At 41.8% G+C, this 23,378-nt stretch overlaps 1 protein-coding gene and 1 long non-coding RNA gene across 2 annotated transcripts in view; one reads left to right on the forward strand and one right to left on the reverse strand.

Moving 5' to 3' along the window:
- LOC149970667 (uncharacterized) overlaps positions 1 to 23,378 on the reverse strand; it is a 271,764-nt gene that overhangs the window by 137,838 nt on the left and 110,548 nt on the right. The window lies entirely within an intron of this gene.
- Positions 857 to 23,378, forward strand: part of LOC110509193 (voltage-gated potassium channel subunit beta-1) — a 68,925-nt gene continuing 46,403 nt past the window's right edge. The window contains exon 1 of the mRNA XM_036966697.2: positions 857 to 2,201. Within this exon, the coding sequence (XP_036822592.1) occupies positions 1,972 to 2,201 (230 nt within the window). The 5' untranslated portion in view covers positions 857 to 1,971. The remainder of the gene's footprint in view (positions 2,202 to 23,378) is intronic.

Raw genomic sequence — 23,378 nt, forward strand, 5'->3', positions numbered from 1 at the left:
GGGGGAAGCAAAACCCCGCCTTCCAAATCGAAAAGGCATTATTGTGAAATATTGGCATATGGGCATGACATTTTGATTCCCAGTTACACTGTTTAAAAATGTTCCGCCAAATATAAATGATGTGAGCAATAATAGGACCGAAGCGTAATTTACATTATTTAAGTGATATTTCAGTGAAGAACACCTCTTCCAGGGATATAGGAGACACCATATGTCTCTCTATACTCAGCCAGGGGGCATAATAATCATGTCTAAACCTATTTAGGATGGGGAGAACTGCTGGAAGTGCCTGGAAATACAATTTAAAGTTTGGTATGGATAGTCCATCCTAATCATCTTTCCCTCTTTGGAAGTTTGTTAATTTTATCCGGGATTGCTGACCTTGTCATATACATTTGAAACCGCACTATTAATATTTTTCCCAATAGCCAGAAGGGGGCGCCATGGGAAGCATTGAACTACAGGAATTCAGCCATGGTAATATATACAATTTGACAATAGATATTTATCGGAGACATTTTGATTTTGATTGACCTTGTAAATGCTACTATTAGCCTACAGAAAGGAATCAAATGGAAATCAATGGTGCATTGTCAAGGCTTGGTTGTACAGTTTGAAGATTTTATTTACATTTTTATATACTATATTACACTATATTATAGCCAATATTATTATTATTTTTACCATTAATGAAATGAAAAAATATATAACAACAGTTTTTAATTGCAACAACACAAGTTCTTATACCTCTTCTGCAGTTTTACTGTCTCACCACTAGGGAGTGCTGTAGCACTCCCTGCACCTGTACTTAACACAGCTATACTTATAATACCACTGAGCATCTACCTCAATAAACAAACACTCTGACACACATACACACACACACACACACGCACGCACGCACGCACGCACGCACGCACGCACGCACGCACACACCACTTGGCTTCAGCTCTGTCCCTTCCATCCACACTGTGTTCTCTCTCTGTGTGACGCTAGTGAGGAAACACTGTGGTTATTTCAGCCAGTCATTTAGTGGCAGCAGCCTGTCTCTCTCTTTCAATCACTCCCTCGCTCACTCTCACACTCACCAGCATGCATTCCTTCTCGGCTCCTCACTCCCCCTCTCATTGTACGCCTGCCCTTTCCTTCCAGAAGAGAGGGATCATGCTTCGTCCTTTTCCCTCCTCCTTCTCCTCCTCCTCTTCTTCACTTCCTCACTATCATTCTGGGGTCTCTGTATCAAACGGAGCACTTTCACCACGTTTTCCTTCTGAGCAGAGCATTGGAAGCTGTCCCTCTCTTCTCAGCATGGTGGACTTTTAGAAGCGGGATTTCCTGGGCTAGGACGCTTGCACATCAGCTCTCTACACTACCAAAGGTCCTGGTGGGATGCAAGTCTTAGTGGGACTCCTGCTTTCCTCACAGGACAGCTCACTTCTCCTTGAAGTTTAAGGACAATCTAGGAATCTCTTCATTTTTTTTGTCTGTGTGTGAGAGAGCGAGAGTGTGTGTGTTGGTCTGTTAATATTTGGTTATGAGTGTGTAAGATAGTCTGTGTGTGAGCGAGTCTGTGCGTGGCTGTGTGTGTTGCTCTGTATGCAGTGCAGTCCGCTCCCGCTCCTGGTTCTTGACTGGAGGGTTTAGCCGACGCTGGAGGGTGAAGGAGACCCCTCCACTGCAGTGGACCCGCTGTCCCCTACTCCCGGAGAACCTCCCCAGTGGCACAGACTAGAGAAGAGGAGGGAAGAGAAAGAGAAGGGCTGAGAGCCAGGTATAACAAACAGAGAGAAAGAGGTAGAATGAGAGGGGACTTTTCGACAAAACAGTCAAGTGCATGACCACTAAAGGAGACAAAAACCACTTCAGGAGAGACAAAGACACTACAGACACATACAACCCAGTGAAGACTGGAGCAAGGCTGGCAAGCAGCCCCAGCAGCCCACCACCACCACCGACAGTACAGCCACCACCATGCAGGTGTCGTTTGCATGTTCGGACCAGGACGGAGGAAGAGGAGGGCTGAGGCCCCCTGGGAATGGAGGGCACAGCAAGCAGAATGCCACCAGTGCCAACACGGCCAGCCAGGCGCGGGCACGTTTCCGTACGGTGGCCCTCATCGCCCGCAGCCTGGGCTCCTTTACCAACCGCTACCACCACAACCTCAAGGAATCCACCGCCAAGCTCACTGGCATGAAGTACCGGTACGTAGATTAATTACTGTTGTAATTGTGGTAATGAGCACATATTCATGTGTTATACATGTTAGTCAATGAGTTATTGGTGCTTAAGTAATGAGTATTTGTATAGTGTTTACGATTTAATGTTGTAGTAGCTTATTCATTCATGTGTTATAAAGCATTAGACCCACATGGAACCAAGAAGTGTCACATTGAAGTGTTTTACCATTTTCTTTTCAGGGCAACAAGTAAAACACAACACAATTTGAAAAACAGTTGCAAAAACGTGATAAAAAAGTACATAAATTGGAAATTAATATCCACCTGAGTTTGTGACAGCAACTATGTGAGCATATTACAGGTTATAGACACTATGCCCTGGCATTTCCTATGATCTATGTAGAAGAACAGAAGCCCTTACCTTCTAACGACTCTTACAGTGCCTTCAGAAATGATTCATACCCCTTGACTTATTCCACATTTTGTTGTGTTACAGCCTGAATTCAAAATGGATTAAATGTGAAAAACATGTTTTACCCATCTACATACAATACCCCATAATGACAAAGTGAAACATGTTTTTAGAAATGTTTGTAAATTGATTGAAGAACCGTCAAATTGGTTGTTAATCAGTGCTAGACAACTATTTTCAGGTCTTGCCATAGATTTTCAAGCAGATTTAAGTCAAAACTGTAACTCGGCCACTCAGGAACATTCACTGTCTTTTTGGAAAGCAATTCCAGTGTAGATTTGGCCTTGTGTTTTAGGTTATAGTCCTGCTGAAAGGTGAGTTAGTCTCCCAGTGTCTGGTGGAAAGCAGACTGAACTTGGTTTTCCTCTAGGATTTTGCCTGTGCTTAGCTCCATTCCGTTTATTTTTTATCCTGGAAAAACTCCCCAGTCCTTAACAATTACAAGCATACCCATAACATGATGCAGCCACCACTATGCTTGAAAATATGGAGAGTGATACTCAGTAATGTGTTGTATTGGATTTGTCCCAAACATAACACTTTGTATTCAAGACCAAAAGTTATTTGCTTAGCCACATTTTTTGCAGTATTCATTTATTGCCTTGTTTCAAACTGGATGCATGTTTTGGAATGTTTTATTCTGTACAGGCTTCCTTCTTTTCACTCTGCCAATTAGGTTAGTATTGTGGAGTAACTACAATGTTGTTGATCCAGTCTCAGTTTTGTCATATCACAGCCATTCAACTCAGTAACTGTTTTAAAGTCACCATTGGTCTCTTGGTGAAACCCCTGAGCGGTTTCCTTCCTCTCCAGCAACTGAGTTAGGAAGGACACCTGTATCTTTGTAGTGACTGGGTGTATTAATACACCATCCAAAGTGTAATTAATAACTTCACCATGCTCAAAGGGATATTTCAAGTCTCCCTTTTTTACCCATCTACCAATAGAGGCCCTTCTTTGCGAGGCATTGGAAGACCTCCCTGGTATTTGTGGTTGAATCTGTGTTTGAAATTCACTTCTCGACTGAGGGACCTTAGCATTATCTGTATGTGTGTGATACAGAGATGAGGTCGTCCTTCAAGAACACTATTATTGAGCACAGAGTCCTTGCAACGTATTTCATTTGTTAAGACTTTTTAAACTCCTGAACTTATTTAGGCTTGCCTTCACAAAGGGTTTGAATACTTATTTACTCAAAACTATTCAGCTTTTCATTTGTCATTAATTAGTTACAACGCTGACATTATGGGGCATTGAGTAGGTCAGTGACACAGAATCTTTTAAATTCAGACAGTAAGGCAACACCATTTAAATTACTTTCTGAAGGGACTCTGTGGCTTGTGAATAGTTTGTAGCTCAAACCATTTGTACTTTCAGACGTTTTTATGAGAAGAACCGTTTTCGAGATCCACCCGTCTCACAAACACCGCTCTAGTTCAGCCCCTGTCAACCGCTGGTCGGTATCAGCGGTTGCAGAAGAAATAGACAAATCCAATGCAAAAAACAGAAGCACACAATGTTTAAGAAGGCTTAGAAGCACAAAATCAGGCCGGGGTCACGGTGGGTATAGAGTCTTACGTAATGAGTCATTGTGTGTTAGTTAATGAACTGTACAGTGTTTTCCATACAGAGTGTATTGACCATTAAGTGTTGAGTTATAGTGTTTAGGATTGAGTTACTGAGCAATCTTGTATATGGCGAATGTTTATGGATTGGAGTAAGTGGATGTCACAAGCTCCACTCCTCAGTGACTTGAGGTCCCAGTACAAGATGCAAGGACATTATATTGTTTTGTTATTTATTGCCATTCCCTAGTGAGGAATGGTTATTGCGCTCAGTCAGTTACAGTTAAATCTGCCTGCAGGTTTATGAACAACAAATGATGACATCCATACATTTATGAGGGAATTAGAATGTTTTACTTTAAGTGTATAAGTTGTTTAGAATGTGTTTAAGATATGTGTAGGTTTATGTGTATTATGTATAGTAACCATATAAATGACAATTCCTGCTTTCCTCAGCACCAATGCATGTGTGGTTACGATCCCTTATTCATGACTTGTAAAGCATTCATTTATGAAATATAGAGCTTTGGAGAGTTTTTTTTATGCATACTACATGTGTATGATGTAAGTATACAGTATATATAACTAAATACCAGTGCCCGGACAGCATTAGTGATTATCAAAACTTAATCACAAGTTAGAGTATTAATGAATGAGTTGTAGAATACGCGTTGTAGGTTCACGTACTCTAAAAAGGTACATAATAATGACTTGAGGAAGAGTAATAATAGTTCTATATGAAATACTCGTTGAGGCTTAATGATCTGTAGATCTACTGTAAGATGTCTGTGTGAGGTCATTGTATCACAGCAGAAACAGTGGGAGAGAGAGAGAGAAGGGACAGTTTTTACAATGGAGGCAACTACAGTAATTGAATGTGAATGGATTTGATGAAGATGAGCAAATCGCAGTGGTGGAAAATAACTCAATTGTCATACTTGAGTAGAAGTAGAGATACCTCAATAGAAAATGACTAAAGTAAAAGTGAGTCAACCATTACAATATTACTTGAGTAAAAGTAAAAAAACATTTGTTTGTAAATGTACTTAAGTACAGTGGTGGAAAAAGTACTTAATCTCATACTTGAGTAAAAGTAAAAAGTATGAGTAAATGCTATACATCAACTTCCTTTAAAAAGGTTATCCCTTTTAGATAAAACTATATTAAATATATTCACGTCACCAAATAACTGATTAAACACTGAATATATTGAAGGTCTACAGTAGCCTCAACAGCACCCTCTAGGATAGCACCATGGTGTAGCCAGAGGACAGCTATTTTCCTTCCACCTCTGGGTACATTAACTTCAACACAAAACCTAGGAGGCTCATGGTTCTCACCCCCTTCCATAGACTTACACAGTAATTATGATGACTTCCGGAGACATCCTCCAACCTACCAGAGCTCTTGCAGTATAAACTGACATGTTGTCCATCCAATCAAAGAATCAGATAATGAATATAGTACTGAAAACAGCTAGCTAGCACTGCAGCGCATAAAATGTGGTGAATAGTTGGGACAATAGTTAACAGTTTTGAACTAATTAATTTCTTCAAAAATGAAGGAGAAGCAGCAGAGACAGCAGATACATACTTAGCTAATGCAGCTAATTTAGCCTACTAAACAATCTGACTCAAACAGGGAGGAATGTGATTTATGTTAGCTAGCTGGCTAAAGTTATCCAATACTGCAACTTTTCCTAGTCAAGGTAAGCTTTCGGTTGTATTAATTTATTGCCACCTAGGCCCACCAGTGTAACTGCTAAACTGCTTGCCATACACAGTCCTGGGTGATTGTACACATGGATTGTAGGTTTACTAATCCGTTAGTTCTAGTTTGTTGACTTTAATATGGTGACAACGATGTAGGCTGTGTAGCTGTTAGCGGTTATGGTATGACGGTTTGGCTTGGAGAGGTTATTGCGCCTGCTCACAGACAGCTGTTGTGTTGTGCACTGAAGTCCACAAGAGAAGTTGAGGAGGAGAGCGTGTAGATGAGAGAAGGAATTATACAACAAGCAAAGTGATGATGCTGTATGTGACTGCTATGAAAGTCAACTGTGTGTGCAAGTGTTCAGGGTGTATTCATTCCGCCAATTCTGTTGCAAATTGTTTCTTAAATGGAAGCAAACTGAATAAAATGGGGAGGGCCTACCTGAATTTGTTCAATAGAAACTCTCGTTTTAGTTCAGTTCGGACTAATGAATTCAGATAAGCTAGATGCAGGGAAGAGTGTGCAATGCAGTATTGAATGTGTCACTGTCTTGATTACTTCAATTTGTCTCTTGACCGGTTCACCTACAGTTGAAGTCAGAAGTTTACATACACCTTAGCCAAATACATTTAAACTCAGTTTTCACCACATTATTTTAAGAATGTGAAATGTCAGAATAATAGTAGAGAGTGATTCATTTCAGCTTTTATTTCTTTCATCACATTCCCAATGGGTCATATGTTTACATACACTCAATTAGTATTTGGTAGCATTGCCTTTAAATTGTTTAACTTGGGTCAAACATTTCGGTTAGCCTTCCACAAGCTTCCCACAATAATTTCGAAGAATTTTGGCCCATTCCTCCTGACAGAGCTGGTGTAACTGATTGAAGGCCTCCTTATTCACATGCTTTTCAGTTCTGCCCACAAATCTTCTATGGGATTGAGGTCAGGGCTTTGTGATGGCCACTCCAATACCTTGACTTCGTTGTCCTTAAGCCATTTTGCCACAACTTTTGAAGTATGCTTGGGGTCATTGTCCATTTGGAAGACCCATTTGCGACCAAGCTTTAACTTCCTGACTGATGTCTTGAGATGTTGCTTCAATGTATCCACCTAATTTTCCTGCCTCATGATGCCATCTATTTTATGCAGTGCACCAGTCCCTCCTGCAGCAAAGCACCCCCACAACATGATGCTGCCACCCCCGTGCTTCACGGTTGGGATGGTGTTCTTCGGCTTGCAAGCCTCCAGTTTTTCCTCCAAACATAACGATGGTCATTATGGCCAAACAGTTCTATTTTTGTTTCATCAGACCAGAGGACATTTCTCCAAAAAGTACAATCTTTGTCCCCATGTGCAGTTGCAAACCGTAGTCTGGCTTTTTTATGGCGGTTTTGGAGCAGTAGCTTCTTCCTTGCTGAGCGGCCTTTCAGGTTATGTCGATATAGAACTCGTTTTACTGTGGATATAGATACTTTTGTACCCGTTTCCTCCAGCCTCTTCACAAGGGCCTTTGCTGTTGTTCTGGGATTGATTTGCACTTTTCACAACAAAGTACGTTCATCTCTAGGAGACAGAATACGCCTCCTTCCGGAGTAGTATGACGGCCGCGTGGTCACATGGTGGTTATACAGAACAACGTGGTACCTTCAGGCATTTGGAAATTGCTCCTAAGGATGAACCAGACAAAAAAGATTATGAGGTCTTGGCTAATTTCTTTTGATTTTCCCATGATGTCAAACAAAGATGCACTGAGTTTGAAGGTAGGCCTTGAAATACATCCACAGGTACATTTCCAATTGACTCAAATGGTGTCAATTAGCCTATCAGAAGTTTCTAAAGCCATGATATAATTTTCTGGAATTTTCTAAGCTGTTTAAAGGCGCAGTCAACATAGTGTATGTAAACTTCTCACCCACTGAAATTATGATACAGTGAATTATAAGTGAAATTATCTGTCTGTAAACAATTACTTGTGTCCAGCACAAAGTAGATGTCTTAACTGACTTGCCAAAACTATAGTTTGCTACCAAGAAGTGTGTGGAGTGGTTGAAAAACGAGTTTTAATGACTCCAACCTAAGTCTATGTAAACCTCCGACTTCAACTGTATGTTATAGACTTCAATTTGTAGGCTAGGTTGTAGCAACCTGTAACGGCTGTTGGTGGAAGAAGGTGAGGACCAAGGTGCAGTGTGGTACGCGTCCATGATTTTTATTATAACCGAACACTAGAACTAAAAATGATCAAAGCGGCACAAACGAAACAGTTCTATCTGGTGCAGACACACAAAACAGAAAACAACTACCCACAAAACACAGGTGGGAAAAGGCTACCTAAGTATGGTTCTCAATCAGAGACAACAATAGACAGCTGCCTCTGATTGAGAACCACACCCAGTCAACACACAGAAATAGAAAACATAGAACCCACAACATAGAATGCCCACCCAACTCACGCCCTGACCAAACAAAATAGAGACATAAAAAGGATCTCTAAGGTCAGGGCGTGACACAACCTCATGATGGGTATAGGGCAAATTCGAGCATCGTATAATAACCTGAACCTATCAATGTTACATTGAGCTTGGTGAATGGAATATGAATGACAGTCATCCAATCTGCTATAATAGAAATAAGGCCATGCTCGTACCCGTATGTATAAGGGTTGAAAATGGCAGATTTGGGCACTAATAAGTGCTTAAATGGGAATACAGTGCTTGTACAGTAGCATGCTATAAATTACGTCAGAGCTCAGGCTCTGCGCTTCAATGCGCTGTATGAGTTTTGACCTTGAGCATCGCACGCACAAGAAGTTGGTCCCATCCCTCCCACTAGTTGGGCAACTTTAGCACACGTTTTGTTGTCTGAGTGAGGGAAATGCTGTAAATTAAGAGGACCTAATGTTTTTTGTAAAATGAGGCGTTGAGGATTATAATAAATTCCACTTTGATGTCATACAAACAAGCCAAACACCTGTGAGTCCAAATGTGCACTTCACATTTTCTTATCATAAAACTCATATACAGTCTCACTGTTGATGATCACTATGTGTGTACAGTTACAAGATGACATGGTGTCATACCCTGGGTTGCTCTGAACAGAATGAGCCTTTGTTTGTCTATTGTGATTCACACCTGAATACTAGTGCTTGTAGTACCCTATAACTTTTCTTTCTTTTAATGGATACATGTTTATTTGTATTTGGTCGCCATTTCCTCATGTTAGGCCTAATGTTGATGTTTCACGAATCTATAGGCTTACCGTGTCACAATGCTGCTATTCAGAATGCTGGCCTGCGGCAATAATGCACAGTATTTACTTGTTCAGTAATTAAAGGGGGAAATTCAAACATTGCAGATTGTAGAATGAATGTACACCAGCGGAACCCATCCAACTTGAAGGAGCTGGAGCAGTTTTGCCTTGAAGAATGGGCAAAAATCCCAGTATCTAGATGTGCCAAGCTTATAGAGACATACCCCAAGAGACTTGCAGCTGTAATTGCTTCAAAAGGTGGCTCTACAAAGTATTGACTTTGGGGGGGATAGTTATGCACGCTCAAGTGTTCTTTTTTTGTGTCTTATTTCTTGTTTGTTTTGCAATAAAACATATTTTGCATCTTCAAATTGGTAGGCATGTTGTGTAAATCAAATGATACAAACCCCCCCCCAAAAAAAAAAATAATTCCAGGTTGTAAGGCAACAAGATAGTAAAAATGCCAAGGGGGGTGAATACTTTTCTAAGCCACTGTACCTCCCACACCCTCCGAGACAAGTGATACCTGTTGTCGTTCCAGATCTGGACAGTTTTAACTGTAGGTTTCTCCCTCTCCGGGAGGCGACAGTAGGTTGGCCTGAGGTAGACAACATTGTGGTCTGATGATCCCAGGGGAGGTCTGGTGGTGGCAGAAACACATTTGGTATTGTCCCATAGCACAAATCAAGAGTCTTATTTTTCCTAGTGTGACATTTCACATACTGGTGGTATGTGCGCAAGACTTTGTGCAATGTACAGTTGTCAAAATCCCCTAAAATAAATGTGGGTGCGTCAGGGGAAATGGATTCCAGTTTCTGTGACAGATTATTAATCATCTCTGATGCCTTTGTTACATTAACTTTTGGTTGTATGTACACAACGGTAGCAAACAATTGGTGGAACTCACTGGGCAGATAGTAGGGTCGCAGTGACACAGAAAGCAGTTCAATGTCAAGGGTACAGAGTTTCCCTGTGACTGTCAGATCACCGTCCGCTCTAACCAGAGTGAAGCCGGCCGACTCCACTTCCCTGTACAGGACTCTGTCATCCAGCCAAGTCTCAATAAACGCCAGCAAACAGGCCTCCTGGTTTTTCCCCTCAGTGCATGCGCATTGATCAGCAAGGTGGTGGGTAAGGGAGGTTTGGTCTTGAATTTTTTAAGTCTTTGTCTGATTCCTCCGTGTTTTCCACGTTTGCATTTAGGTTTGTAATCCACTCGCAGACAATCGGGATTAGATGGGCTATTGGGATATCCATGGCGTTCGTGTTTGAGTTGCATTGTAGTAAGAACTCTCTGCTGTATTGGATTCCGCTGCCATCAGCATTTTCATTGTTTAGTCCGTTCGTAGCGGGTATGTACACCATCAACAAGATCAGTCCAAACCCCACCACTGTAAATCCATCATTGACAGATAGTTTGTAAATTAAACTAAAAACATAAAAGAACGCCACACCAAACGTCACACACACTGCAGGATGCAACAGAGCCGCGCCCCTTTCATCTCCTTTAGCACCAACTAGACTGGAACATTAAGCCGGGCCCGGGCAGTGAGTTCTCTGTCGGGACTGGGAGGTTGCTAGTGCTAGCTGATGCATCACTAAGGCTACTAGCTTCCAACTGCGATAGTGTGCAACTCAATATTAGGAAGGTGTCCTTAATGTTTTGTTCACTCAGTGTATACTGTCTGTCTGGCTCACCGACTACCCATGTAGATTGGACAACACAAATATTTCGCTTGCTACATGTGAAAATTAAAAAAGAGGGTTACTGTCAAAAATATAATATTTTGGCATAGATGTGAGATGACGGGCGCATGAGACCTCAGAGCTTGTAGGCCCCTCCGCCTTGCGGTTGCTGTGAGAGTTTCCACTATGACACTGTCTCAAGACTCCTTTCATTTATAATAAGATGTTTTTGATTGCGTAAACAACAACAGTAATTCTGTGATGGCAGAGATGCAGGGTTGTGTTCCAAACAAAACAACGACAAGTGTTCTTGTTCTAGTTCCTCAACGGCCCAGCTATAAGAGCTCAAAAACACCTTATAGTTGAAGACTCTTCTTAGAGTCATAAAAGTGCATTGAAATGACTTAGGAACTGTGCACACTTTAGAGAGGTGTGCGGCCACTTGGAGACAGCAGTTTGACCTCTCACTCAAACCCTCGTATTTTTCTTCTTATGTTGCACCCCCCCACATTTTCCATTCATATTTTTATCATGTCAGGGAATGTAATCAAAGTATTTTTAGATTTCGACATAAACAAATGCAGAGAAAAGTACAATAAATTTCAAATCCACATCAAATCAACAGTGTAATGTTTGGATTCAGTCTTGTGTCAGGTGAAATGCTGTGTCCTCAATTTAATAATTTTCAAACTGTTACCTTTCAATTGCTACCACTCTTATGCATATGCATTTTCACATTTATTCTGTAAGAAACATTTTAATATAGGCCAATTCCCACGAGTGTAAAGTTGGTGCCGTCCTCCTGATCTTAAACGGCACTGACTGCCACTGGTGTGTGGGTGTGAGTGTGTGCATCCTCGTGTGTGTGTGTGTTTGTGTAGCTGTCACGCTCTGCCTCACATGCCACATTGGGAAACATCTGAGGGTGTAATCCTGATACAGAGCGCGAGCAACGCGACCAGACAGAACCACAACGTGATAATACGGCCGTTAGAGTCATTCACAGTTGTCATGGAGATGTGAAAAATACTTACATATACACTACCGGTCCAAAGTTTTAGAACATCCTACTCATTCCAGGGTTTTTCTTTAGTTTGATTATTGTCTACATTGTAGAATAATAGTAAAGACATCAAAACTATGAGAGAACACATGGAATCATGAAGTAACCAAAAAAGTGTTAAACAAATCAAAATATATTTCATATTTGAGATTCTTCAAAGTAGCCACCCTTTGCCTTGATAACAGCTTTGCACACTCTCGCAGCCAACAAGTGTTCAGCATATGTGGGAACTCCTTCAAGACGGTTGGAAAAGCATCCCAGGTTAAGCTGGTTGAGAGAATGCCAAGAGTCTGCAACGCTGTCATCAAGGCAAAGGTTGGCTATTTGAAGAATCTCAAATATAAAATATATTTTGACTTGTTTAATATATTTTGGGTTACTTCATGATATCATGTGTTATTTCATTGTTTAGAAAAAATAAAGAAAAACCCTTGAATGAGTAAGTGTTTTAAAACTTTAGACCAGCAGTGTATATATATTAAATACTTTTTTTTACCACTTCTTACAATCTTGGCTCATCTCTGCAACTCCCAAACAAGCGGGAGCTCTCAGCATTGGAGAGAGTATCTTCCAGTCTGAATGATTCTACGTCTTTATAAGGAAGTCTCACACCAGTTTGCTGGTAAGGTATGGGATGCTACAAGCTTAGTGAACCAATGGAATCTAAAAAGTGGAGAATGGGATGCTACAAGCTTAGTGAACCAATGGAATGGAAAAATTATATCAAAATGTATTTGTCACATGTGGCTAATACAACAGTGTAGACTTTACTATGAAATGCTTGCTTATGTTATGTGCCATGCCCAACGATGTAGAGTAAACAAATAATTATAAAAGAAACATAGTAACACAAGATGAATAAAATACACAAGAATGAAGCTATATACAGGAAGTACCAGTACCAGATCAATGTGGAGCTATATACAGGCAGTACCAGTACCAGATCAATGTGGAGCTATGTACAGGAAGTACCAGATCAATGTGGAGCTATATACAGGCAGTACTAGTACCAGATCAATGTGGAGCTATATACAGGAAGTACCAGATCAATGTGGAGCTATATATAGGAAGTACCAGTACCAGATCAATGTGAAGCTATGTACAGGAAGTACCAGATCAATGTGGAGCTATATACAGGCAGTACCAGTACCAGATCAATGTGGAGCTATATACAGGCAGTACCAGTACCAGATCAATGTGGAGCTATGTACAGGAAGTACCAGATCAATGTGGAACTATACACAGGCAGTACCAATACCAGATCAATGTGGAGCTATATACAGGCAGTACCAGTACCAGATCAATGTGGAGCTATATACAGGCAGTACCAGATCAACGTGGAGCTATATGCAGGCAGTGCCAGATCAATGTGGAGCTATATACAGGCAGTACCAGTACCAGATCAATGTGGAGCTATATACAGGAAGTACCAGTACCAGATCAATGTGGAGCTATATACAGGCAGTACCAGATCAATGTGGAGCTATATACAGGAAGTACCAGTACCAGATCAATGTGGAGCTATATACAGGCAGTACCAGATCAATGTGGAGCTATATACAGGAAGTACCAGTACCAGATCAATGTGAAGCTATATACAGGCAGTACCAGTACCAGATCAATGTGGAGCTATGTACAGGAAGTACCAGTACCAGATCAATGTGGAGCTATATACAGGCAGTACCAGTACCAGATCAATGTGGAGCTATATACAGGCAGTACCAGTACCAGATCAATGTGGAGCTATATACAGGCAGTACCAGTACCAGATCAATGTGGAGCTATATACAGGCAGTACCAGTACCAGATCAATGTGGAGCTATGTACAGGAAGTACCAGATCAATGTGGAGCTATATACAGGCAGTACCAGATCAATGTGGAGCTATGTACAGGAAGTACCAGTACCAGATCAATGTGGAGCTATGTACAGGAAGTACCAGTACCAGATCAATGTGGAGCTATATACAGAGAGTACCAGTACCAGATCAATTTGGAGCTATACACAGGGAGTACAAGTACCATATCAATGTGCACGAGTAAAGTGGTACTTGAGATAAATATTAAGGCAGGGTAAAGTGACCAGGCATTAGGATAGATACAAATACGAGTAAAATAAAGAACAGAGTAGCAGCAGCATATGATGAGTGTAAAAGTGTGAATGTGTGTGCGTATGTGTGTTTGTACTGTGTCGGTATGCACGAGTGTGTGTATGTGTGTTTGTGTTGTGTCGGTGTGTGTGTGCGTATATAGTATATGTGAATGTGTGTGGGTTTTGTGTGAGATTGTCAGAGTAGTAAGTGTGAGTGAGTGAATATATACAGTAATGTGTGTATATAGTCTTGTGAGTGTGCATAGAGTCAGTGAACTGTTTACTTGGACAGTCGCCTATCACAGACCAGCAGTGTGTGTGTGTGTGTGTTTACACTGTTAAAGAGTTTTCAAAGGCAACTTTTAGAGGGAAACAGAAACCATAGTCACATTTGTTTGACCCAGGACTGAGTTTGGGAAACCCTGGGCTAAATTACTCAAATGTAAATCATTTGAATAAATCGGAACCTAATCCTTATTAAGTACACTGCTTTTGACCAGATCCAAATGAGCCCTAGTCAAATGTAGTGCACTATATAGGGGATAGTGTGCCATTTGGGACGCAAGCAGTGTGTCCTCCCGAGCTGGCTTTGGGCAACCGGTTTTAATAAACTTGTAACTTATCAGACCTTAAGCCATTGTCTCGATTCAGATGGCGTCACTCCTAAGCGATGCTCGTCCCTCAACCGATCTGTCTGGTAGGATGTGGAACTCGTATTCATTTTTTTTTATTCCAGAGCATCCGCCATTTAAAAAATGAAAACATAGTTCCTGATTTATGATATCCCTGTGCTCGCGTATGACCTTGCATGAAATAGGCAGAATAACTAGCAAATGTATGACAGATGTTGTGACAGTGATTTAATAGTTTGCAATTGTGAGAAAATAAAAACAAAGCAGTGGCTATCTCCTGCAAAAATTCATAGCAAGGACATTGGTCGCCAGTGCAGTGACTTAACCAGCTGCTTAGCAAATTGTTGTTGCTAGCTTACTTACATAGTTAGATAGCTAGCTCTACATTGACTGACAAAACAAATGGTTAGCCTGTTTAAATTATCCTGAAGTTGTAGACATGCAGCCCCAGTATAAGACCATGAATATGTTATTAAGATATAATATGTGTCATACACATCTTGAATTTCCTCACTACACGCAAATACACGCGTTTCTGCATCTGAACAGTAGGAAAGGGCCAGCTATATTTCCTGGTTGTAAGCAAATCACAATATCCAGAACTGATAGCGATCACCATATTCTTATCGGCAGACTCAGTAGCCTCGGTTTTTCGGATGACTGCCTTGCCTGGTTCACCAATTACTTTGCAGACAGAGTTCAGTGTGTCAAATCAGAGGGCATGCTGTCCGGTCCTCTGGCAGTCTCTATGGGGGTGCCACAGGGTTCAATTCTCGGGCCGACTCTTTTCTCTGTATACATCAATGATGTTGCTCTTGCTGCGGGCGATTCCCTGATCCACCTCTACGCAGACGACACCATTCTATATACTTTCGGCCCGTCATTGGACACTGTGCTATCTAACCTCCAAACAAGCTTCAATGCCATACAACACTCCTTCCGTGGCCTCCAACTGCTCTTAAACGCTAGTAAAACCAAATGCATGCTTTTCAACCGATCGCTGCCTGCACCCGCATGCCCGCCTAGCATCACCACCCTGGATGGTTCCGACCTAGAATATGTGGACATCTATAAGTACCTAGGTGTCTGGCTAGACTGCAAACTCTCCTTCCAGACTCATATCAAACATCTCCAATCGAAAATCAAATCAAGAGTCGGCTTTCTATTCCGCAACAAAGCCTCCTTCACTCACACCGCCAAGCTTACCCTAGTAAAACTGACTATCCTACCGATCCTCGACTTCGGCGATGTCATCTACAAAATGGCTTCCAACACTCTACTCAGCAAACTGGATGCAGTCTATCACAGTGCCATCCGTTTTGTCACTAAAGCACCTTATACCACCCACCACTGCGACTTGTATGCTCTAGTCGGCTGGCCCTCGCTACATATTCGTCGCCAGACCCACTGGCTCCAGGTCATCTACAAGTCCATGCTAGGTAAAGCTCCGCCTTATCTCAGCTCACTGGTCACGATGGCAACACCCATCCGTAGCACGCGCTCCAGCAGGTGTATCTCACTGATCATCCCTAAAGCCAACACCTCATTTGGCCGCCTTTTGTTCCAGTACTCTGCTGCCTGTGACTGGAACGAATTGCAAAAATCGCTGAAGTTGGAGACTTTTATCTCCCTCACCAACTTCAAACATCAGCTATCTGAGCAGCTAACCGATCGCTGCAGCTGTACATAGTCTATTGGTAAATAGCCCACCCATTTTCACCTACCTCATCCCCATACTGTTTTTATTTATTTACTTTTCTGCTCTTTTGCACACCAATATCTCTACCTGTACATGACCATCTGATCATTTATCACTCCAGTGTTAATCTGCAAAATTGTAATTATTCGCCTACCTCCTCATGCCTTTTGCACACATTGTATATAGACTCCCCCTTTGTTTTCTACTGTGTTATTGACTTGTTAATTGTTTACTCCATGTGTAACTCTGTGTTGTCTGCTCATACTGCTATGCTTTATCTTGGCCAGGTCGCAGTTGCAAATGAGAACTTGTTCTCAACTAGCCTACCTGGTTAAATAAAGGTGAAATAAAAAATACAATAAAATTACAGGACGTAGTTCCACTCCTGTCGAGGTAGATCCAGTTGAGCTGAGAATGGGCGTCAACAGGTAGCTAATGTCACTAACTGGACCAGCCATAGAACATCAGCTGACAATAACTATCTATTTTTATTTTTGTGTTGACAACAACTGCAAAGTTTAGTGTATGTGCAACTACAAGCAAGTACAGGCTTCTGGGGTAACATTTTATCAGTTACCTGCCGGAGATATTCCTCGGAGCCGACAGTGGCTGGCGGCAATAAAGAACGCTGCTTATAATGTGAATCCTCCCGTGGAGAATTCTGTGTTTAAGGCCAGCACTTTCAGTCTGCTAATTTCAAAAATGACCTGAAAAATATGATCTCAACTGATGGGGTTGCCAGGTCATAGAAAGTTGAAAAGTGAAGCTATTCCATTGATTTCCCCCATCACTTCAAAGAGGAAGGCATCCAATCAGCCAACATCAGCGCAGCAGAAAACAAGTCGAGCAGAGGTAACGTATATAAATTAGGTAGCAAACTACATTTATGTGGTCTAAACCAAAATTTTGCTAGCTAGCTTTCATAGCACGCTGACTAGACATTCCAACACATATAAATGTAATTAGCCAGCTGCTATCTGCCAATGTGATTTGTAACTTTGCATGCTAATGTTAGCTACTTTAGGGTACGTTAGCTACAGCCTACCAGACCATATCTAACCATTACCTAGCTAGCTAACTAACTACCGCAGATGTTAATGTCGCTCGTCTATGTGTTCTATTTACAGAGTCCGATCCCATCAACATCAAGCTCAGCACCAGGAACTAGTGTAAGTCACCTTTGCTAAATCTTTCCATGACTCCATGAGGAGTAAATAAATGTACTGGAGCTAGGCATAAACATCGTCCATGTCTTGTTGCCACGGTTGGTGTGTTTACAAGTATGCTACTATATTAGCTTACTTTTTTCCTCATCAATCTACACACAATACCCAATAATGACAAAGCGAAAACATTGCGAATTTATTAAAAATAAAAAACAGATACCTTATTTACATAAGTATTCAGCCCCTTTGCTATGAGACTCGAAATTGAGTGCAGGTGTATCCTGTTTCCATTGATCATCCTTGAGATGTTTCTACAACATGATTGGAGTCCAGCTGTGGTAAATTAAATTGACTGGAAATGATTTGGAAAGGCACACACCTGTCAATATAAGGTCCCACAGTTGACATGTCAGTGCAAAAATCACGCCATGAAGTCAAAGGAATTGTCCGCAGAGCTCCGAGACAGGATTGTGTCGAGGCACAGATCTGGGGAAGGGTACCAAAAAATGTCTGCAGCATTGAAGGTCCCCAAGAACATTCTTAAATGGAAGAAGTTTCGAACCCCCAAGACTCTTCCTAGAACTGGCCGCCCGGCCAAACTGAGCAATTGGGGGAGACGAACGTTGATCAGAAAGGTGACCAAGAACCTGATGGTCACTCTGACAGCACTCCAGAGTTCCTCTGTGGAGATGGGAGAACCTTCCAGAAAGAAAACCATCTCTGCAACACTCCACCAATCAGGCCTTTATGGTAGAGTGGCCAAAAGGCACCCAAAGGACTCAGACCATGAGAAACAAGATTCTCTTGTCTGATGAAACAAAGATTGAACTGTTTGGACTGAATGCCAAGCGTCAAGTCTGGAGGAAACCGGGCACCATCCCTACGGGGCATGAGGCATGGTGGAGGGATTGGAAGTCTAGTCAGGATCAAGGGAAAGATGAACGTAGAAAAGTACAGAGAGATCCTCGATGAAAACCTGTTTCAGAGCGCTCAGGACCTCAGACTGGGGCAAAGGTTCACCTTCCAACAGGACAACGACCCTAAGCACACAGCCAAGACAACGCAGGAGTGGCTTTGGGACAAGTCTCTGAATGTCCTTGAGTGGCCCAGCTAGAGCCCGGACTTGAACCCGATCAAACATCTCTGGAGAGACCTGAAAATAGCCCATCACCACTGAATAGTCATTCTTTCTGGAGGCCTGCTGTTCCTGTTTCAGAAGCTACTTTCACACTCCCAGTACCTGGTGTCACTGGTCAAAACCACATCCATCAATACAGCTACAACTTCTTATGTAGTATTCTCTGTATTATGGAGGCTTAGTTGATTGTTTATGCAAAGCTTGGAGTCTAAATTGGAGAAAAGCAGAGGTATTAGTAAGAAGGGGATGGTGTGGGTAATGTGTGTGTGAAGGTTAGTATGCATTATCTTATCTTTTGACACAAGGGGGATGGGTGGATATAGTGCCTAGTAGTGGTCCATGAGACACCTAGTAATTGTACTGGTGCATGTCCTGAACTGATGATATCTTGCTATCCTGGGCGAAACAAGCCAGGACAGCAACAAGGTGTTTATGAAAGCACAATCCCCTCTTGAGAAAACAAAATCATCAATACACAAGCCAAGTACTCCATAAAATGTTCACACCAATGAGGTCAGGTCTTTGGCATGGGGAAGAGGGACTGTTAGTATACTCTTCTAGCCTATTCACTCTATTTTTGGCAGTGCTTCTTTACTCAACCACACTACTGTAGGTGCTCATACACAACAATACATGACTAGACTGTCTACAAGTCAAGCCCCCTCAACCTTTTCATACTCTTGCAGTCAATTATTTAGCATGGGGGAGAGGTGCTGTTAGTATACACTTCTAGCCTATTCACTCTATTGTTGGCTGTGCTTGTCTACTCAACCGCACAGCTGTAGGTGCTCATACATAACAAACATTTCCCACCTTTGCTAATAGAACATCTCAATGCCCCATTATTAACTCTGGGTGTAACAAAATACATACCAGTCTACTCTACCCTTTTTTGTTTACAAATGAACATGGTTTATTGTATGCTTACACATCCTTGTGATCTGTCTTCATGTCTTTCCAGGAGACTTTCAGTACAAACAAATCTCCTGCAAGAGGTCGAAGTAGTGAGTGTACGAACCCAGAACTGACCACTTCAGGGAGAGGCTTGTCCACCTGGCTGCGGAGCGGAGAACAGACAAGACGGCGGTCTACAAGCAGCCAGTCACAGCTTCCCAAACCCAACAACCCTGCCAACAGCGCCAAAGACTGCTAAACCAGCTGCCAAAAACAAGGTTCACCAGCTGAAAAACATTCAGGACCCTGTCTGGAACATTCAGCCTACACAACATCCATATTCATTTAGACTGATGTTGTACTATCATATAGAATGCCTAGTATGCTCACAACTGCATTGTGGTGTAGATATTGCTAGCTCTTGTATACATGTATATAGTGGAGTTTGATCAAATGTTTTATGTCATCTTTTTTACAAGGGTATTGATAAGTGACTAAATGATTCCAGCAGCATCAGAAAACAAAGTATTGACAACTTCTGGATCAATTCATTGTGGTATTCATGTAATGTATTTGGAAGTAACTAGCTACAATCTTGATGCTAAAACAAGTGATGCATGGACTTGGTGTATCATTTCAACTTTCATTTGTTGGCAAGTAAACATGTTTCAATAAAACAGTAGATTAGTCTGCCAATAGTAAGTAGATTGACAGTAGATTAGTCTGTCAATAGTAAGTAGATTGACAGTAGATTAGTCTGTCAATAGTAAGTAGATTGACAGTAGATTAGTCTGTTAATAGTAAGTAGATTGACAGTAGATTAGTCTGTCAATAGTAAGTAGATTGACAGTAGATTAGTCTGTCAATAGTAAGTAGATTGACAGTAGATTAGTCTGTCAATAGTAAGTAGATTGACAGTAGATTAGTCTGTCAATATGGCAAACAAGTAGAAATGGCAAGAGAAAGTTTAAATGCTCTGGAGACTCAGGTGAGTTTACACAGCAGTATGCAGGAGCAGTTATGGCAATGTATGGCATACACACTGAGTGTACAAAACATTAGGGACAGACTGACCAGGTGAAAGCTTTGATTCCGTATTGATGTCACTTGTTAAATCTACTTCAATCAGTGTAGATGAAGGGGAAAAGACAGCTTAAAGAATAATTTTTAAGCCTTAAGACAACGGAGACTGGATTGTGTATGTGTGCCATTCAGAGGGTGAATGGGCAAGACAAAATATTGAAGTGCCTTTGAAAAGGGTATGGTAGTAGGTGCCAGGCACACTGGTTTGAGTGTGTGAAGAACTGCAACGCTGCTGTTTTTTTTAACGCTCAACAGTTTCCCCTGTGTATCAAGAATGGTCCACCACACAAAGGACATCCATCCAACTTGACACAACTGTGGGAAGCATTGGAGGCAATATGGGCCAGCATCCATGTGAAACGCTTTCGACACCTTGTAGAGTCCATGCCCAGACGAATTGAGGCTGTTCTGACGTCAACGGGGGTACATGCTCCTAACGTTTTATACCCTCAGTGTATACAGTAGAAGAAACATATACTACTAACGCCTATAATAAATACTACAGTTATACAAAGGGAATGCTTGTATGTGCGTTGCAGTGAGGTGTTTGGAGTCACTTTGATACCAGGGGAGATTGTTGTTTTGGGACGTTTCACATCTCCTCTTGAGAGTCAACGGCTTCTTTGTATTCAACATACTGTCCATCCCGTGAGGGATAAATTGCTTGAAGGTCCCCAACAACGCACGCAGGCAAGGGGATTCAGTGTCCTCTGCCTAGCTTCTCCCCATGCACAACAAACTCCAACAATAATCTTTAGGCCACCAAGCAGTATTGTCTGAAAGAGAATGACAAAAACGCTACTATTCTTTAATGGACAATCGTTGTGTACTGTCTATATTCCTAATGTAGCAGCACGATGCAGAATATGACACATCTCACAGACACATGTTAACTAGCTAGCTATTTAGCTAGCTAGCTACAACAGCACAGGTACAGTTACTTAACGACTAATGTGACTCATAAAGCCAAAATCATTCCTTTACTCGTCGTCATCATCATCAAGACATTTCTCCAGTTTTGCTCCTAATGAGATGCACTGAGGCTAGCTAGGCTAGGTTCTCCAGTAAGAGCTGTCTGTGCTTGAACACCGTTATGTATACCTCAGTGAACCGCACCCCCATAGGCTCCACCAGTCTTGAATCGCCATCACTGCTTGCTGGTCTCACAATTTTTGTTCTCGCTGTCTCAACTCCTCTTCCGTGAATTCCAGCTCAAATAAAAATGGCTGTATGTCCCTTTGTAAAAGAACACTGAAACGTTTTCCGTCGTCCAGGTCTTCTTGGAAAGAAGAATCATCGAAAGCAGCCTTTGGAATTATTTACCAATCTCGGACAGACAGTGCATGGTAACATAGCTCCCGTTAGCCTGTAGAAAACTAGTACTGCTCCCATTTTCAAAAAGCCCGCCTTCGAGCGTGGGAACACAATTTGACAAGGAAGTAGTGCTTTACAAAGCCAGGGAAAATGAGTCAACCTAATGTCGTGGCAGATAGGAACATCGTTGAGACAAGTCCAATGGCTCTATTGAACAAGGACAACCATATCTACTCACGACTAGCGTGATTGTGCAATCCGCGAAACACCAAGGCCACAATAATTGCTACAAAACATGACACCTCTATCGAGCGATGACATCACTCTCCTGGTGCGAAAATTTAAATATACGGCTATGGTGCATAATTATGAAACACATCTCATCACTCATGATTATGTAGGGAGACTGGAAAAGCACCCAAAACAGATTCTAGTGTAGCGGTGAAGTTTCCCTTTAAGAGGGACTGTAATCAGAAGTCAGTTGGTAAATAAGCATGTTTCCCTGCGATTGATAATGCTACTTTGTATCGTTGGCTCAGCTGAACACAGCAGTTGACTTGGGAGGCTACTGCAATCACTCGCGGCATAACAGCTGCTTCATGAAAACTCATAATAATGCTAGCTAGCATTTGTTGGAAGCATTCAACATTGTCTGTGTAGCACTTAGTCAATAGCTGGTTAATAGCAGCATCATTTCAGTGACTGGCTCAGCGAGCAGCTAACGATAGCCAAATAATTTGCAGGTTGACTTTTATTTTGGCGGATCTTGCCCTGGAGGCAGAACTAGGCAATTCCCACTGGCTATACTGGCAAAATTGGCTATATCGTAAAAGAAATGAATGAAAACAAAAATGTGCTTTTTTGACTCTGTCAATCACCGTATTCTTATTGGCAGACTCAACAGCCTTGGTTTCTCAAATGACTGCCTCGCCTGGTTCACCAACTACTTCTCAGACAGAGTTCAGTATATCATATCGGAGGGCCTGTTGTCCGGACCTCTGGCAGTCTCTATGGTGGTGTCACAGGGTTCAATTCTCAGGCCAACTCATTTCTCTGTATATATCAACAATGTCGCTCTTGCTGCGGGTGATTCCCTGATCCACCTCAACGCAGACAATACCATTCTGTATACATCTGGCCCGTCTTTGGACATTGTCTTAACTAACTTCCAAACGAGCTTCAATGCCATACAACACTCCCTCCGTGGCCTCCAACTGCTCTTAAACGCTAGTAAAACCAAATGCATGCTTTTCAACTGTTCGCTGCCCGCACCCGCCCGCCCAACTAGTATCACTACTCTAGACGGTTCTGACTTAGAATATGTGGACAACTACAAATACCTAGGTGTCAGGCTAGACTGTAAACTCTCCTTCCAGACTCATATTAAACATCTCCAATCCAAAATTAAATCTAGAATCGGCTTCCTATTTTG

The sequence above is a fragment of the Oncorhynchus mykiss genome, chromosome 28 (genome assembly GCF_057628025.1).
Source record: "Oncorhynchus mykiss isolate SJ-2025 chromosome 28, ASM5762802v1, whole genome shotgun sequence".
In the NCBI taxonomy this organism is placed as follows: domain Eukaryota; kingdom Metazoa; phylum Chordata; class Actinopteri; order Salmoniformes; family Salmonidae; genus Oncorhynchus; species Oncorhynchus mykiss.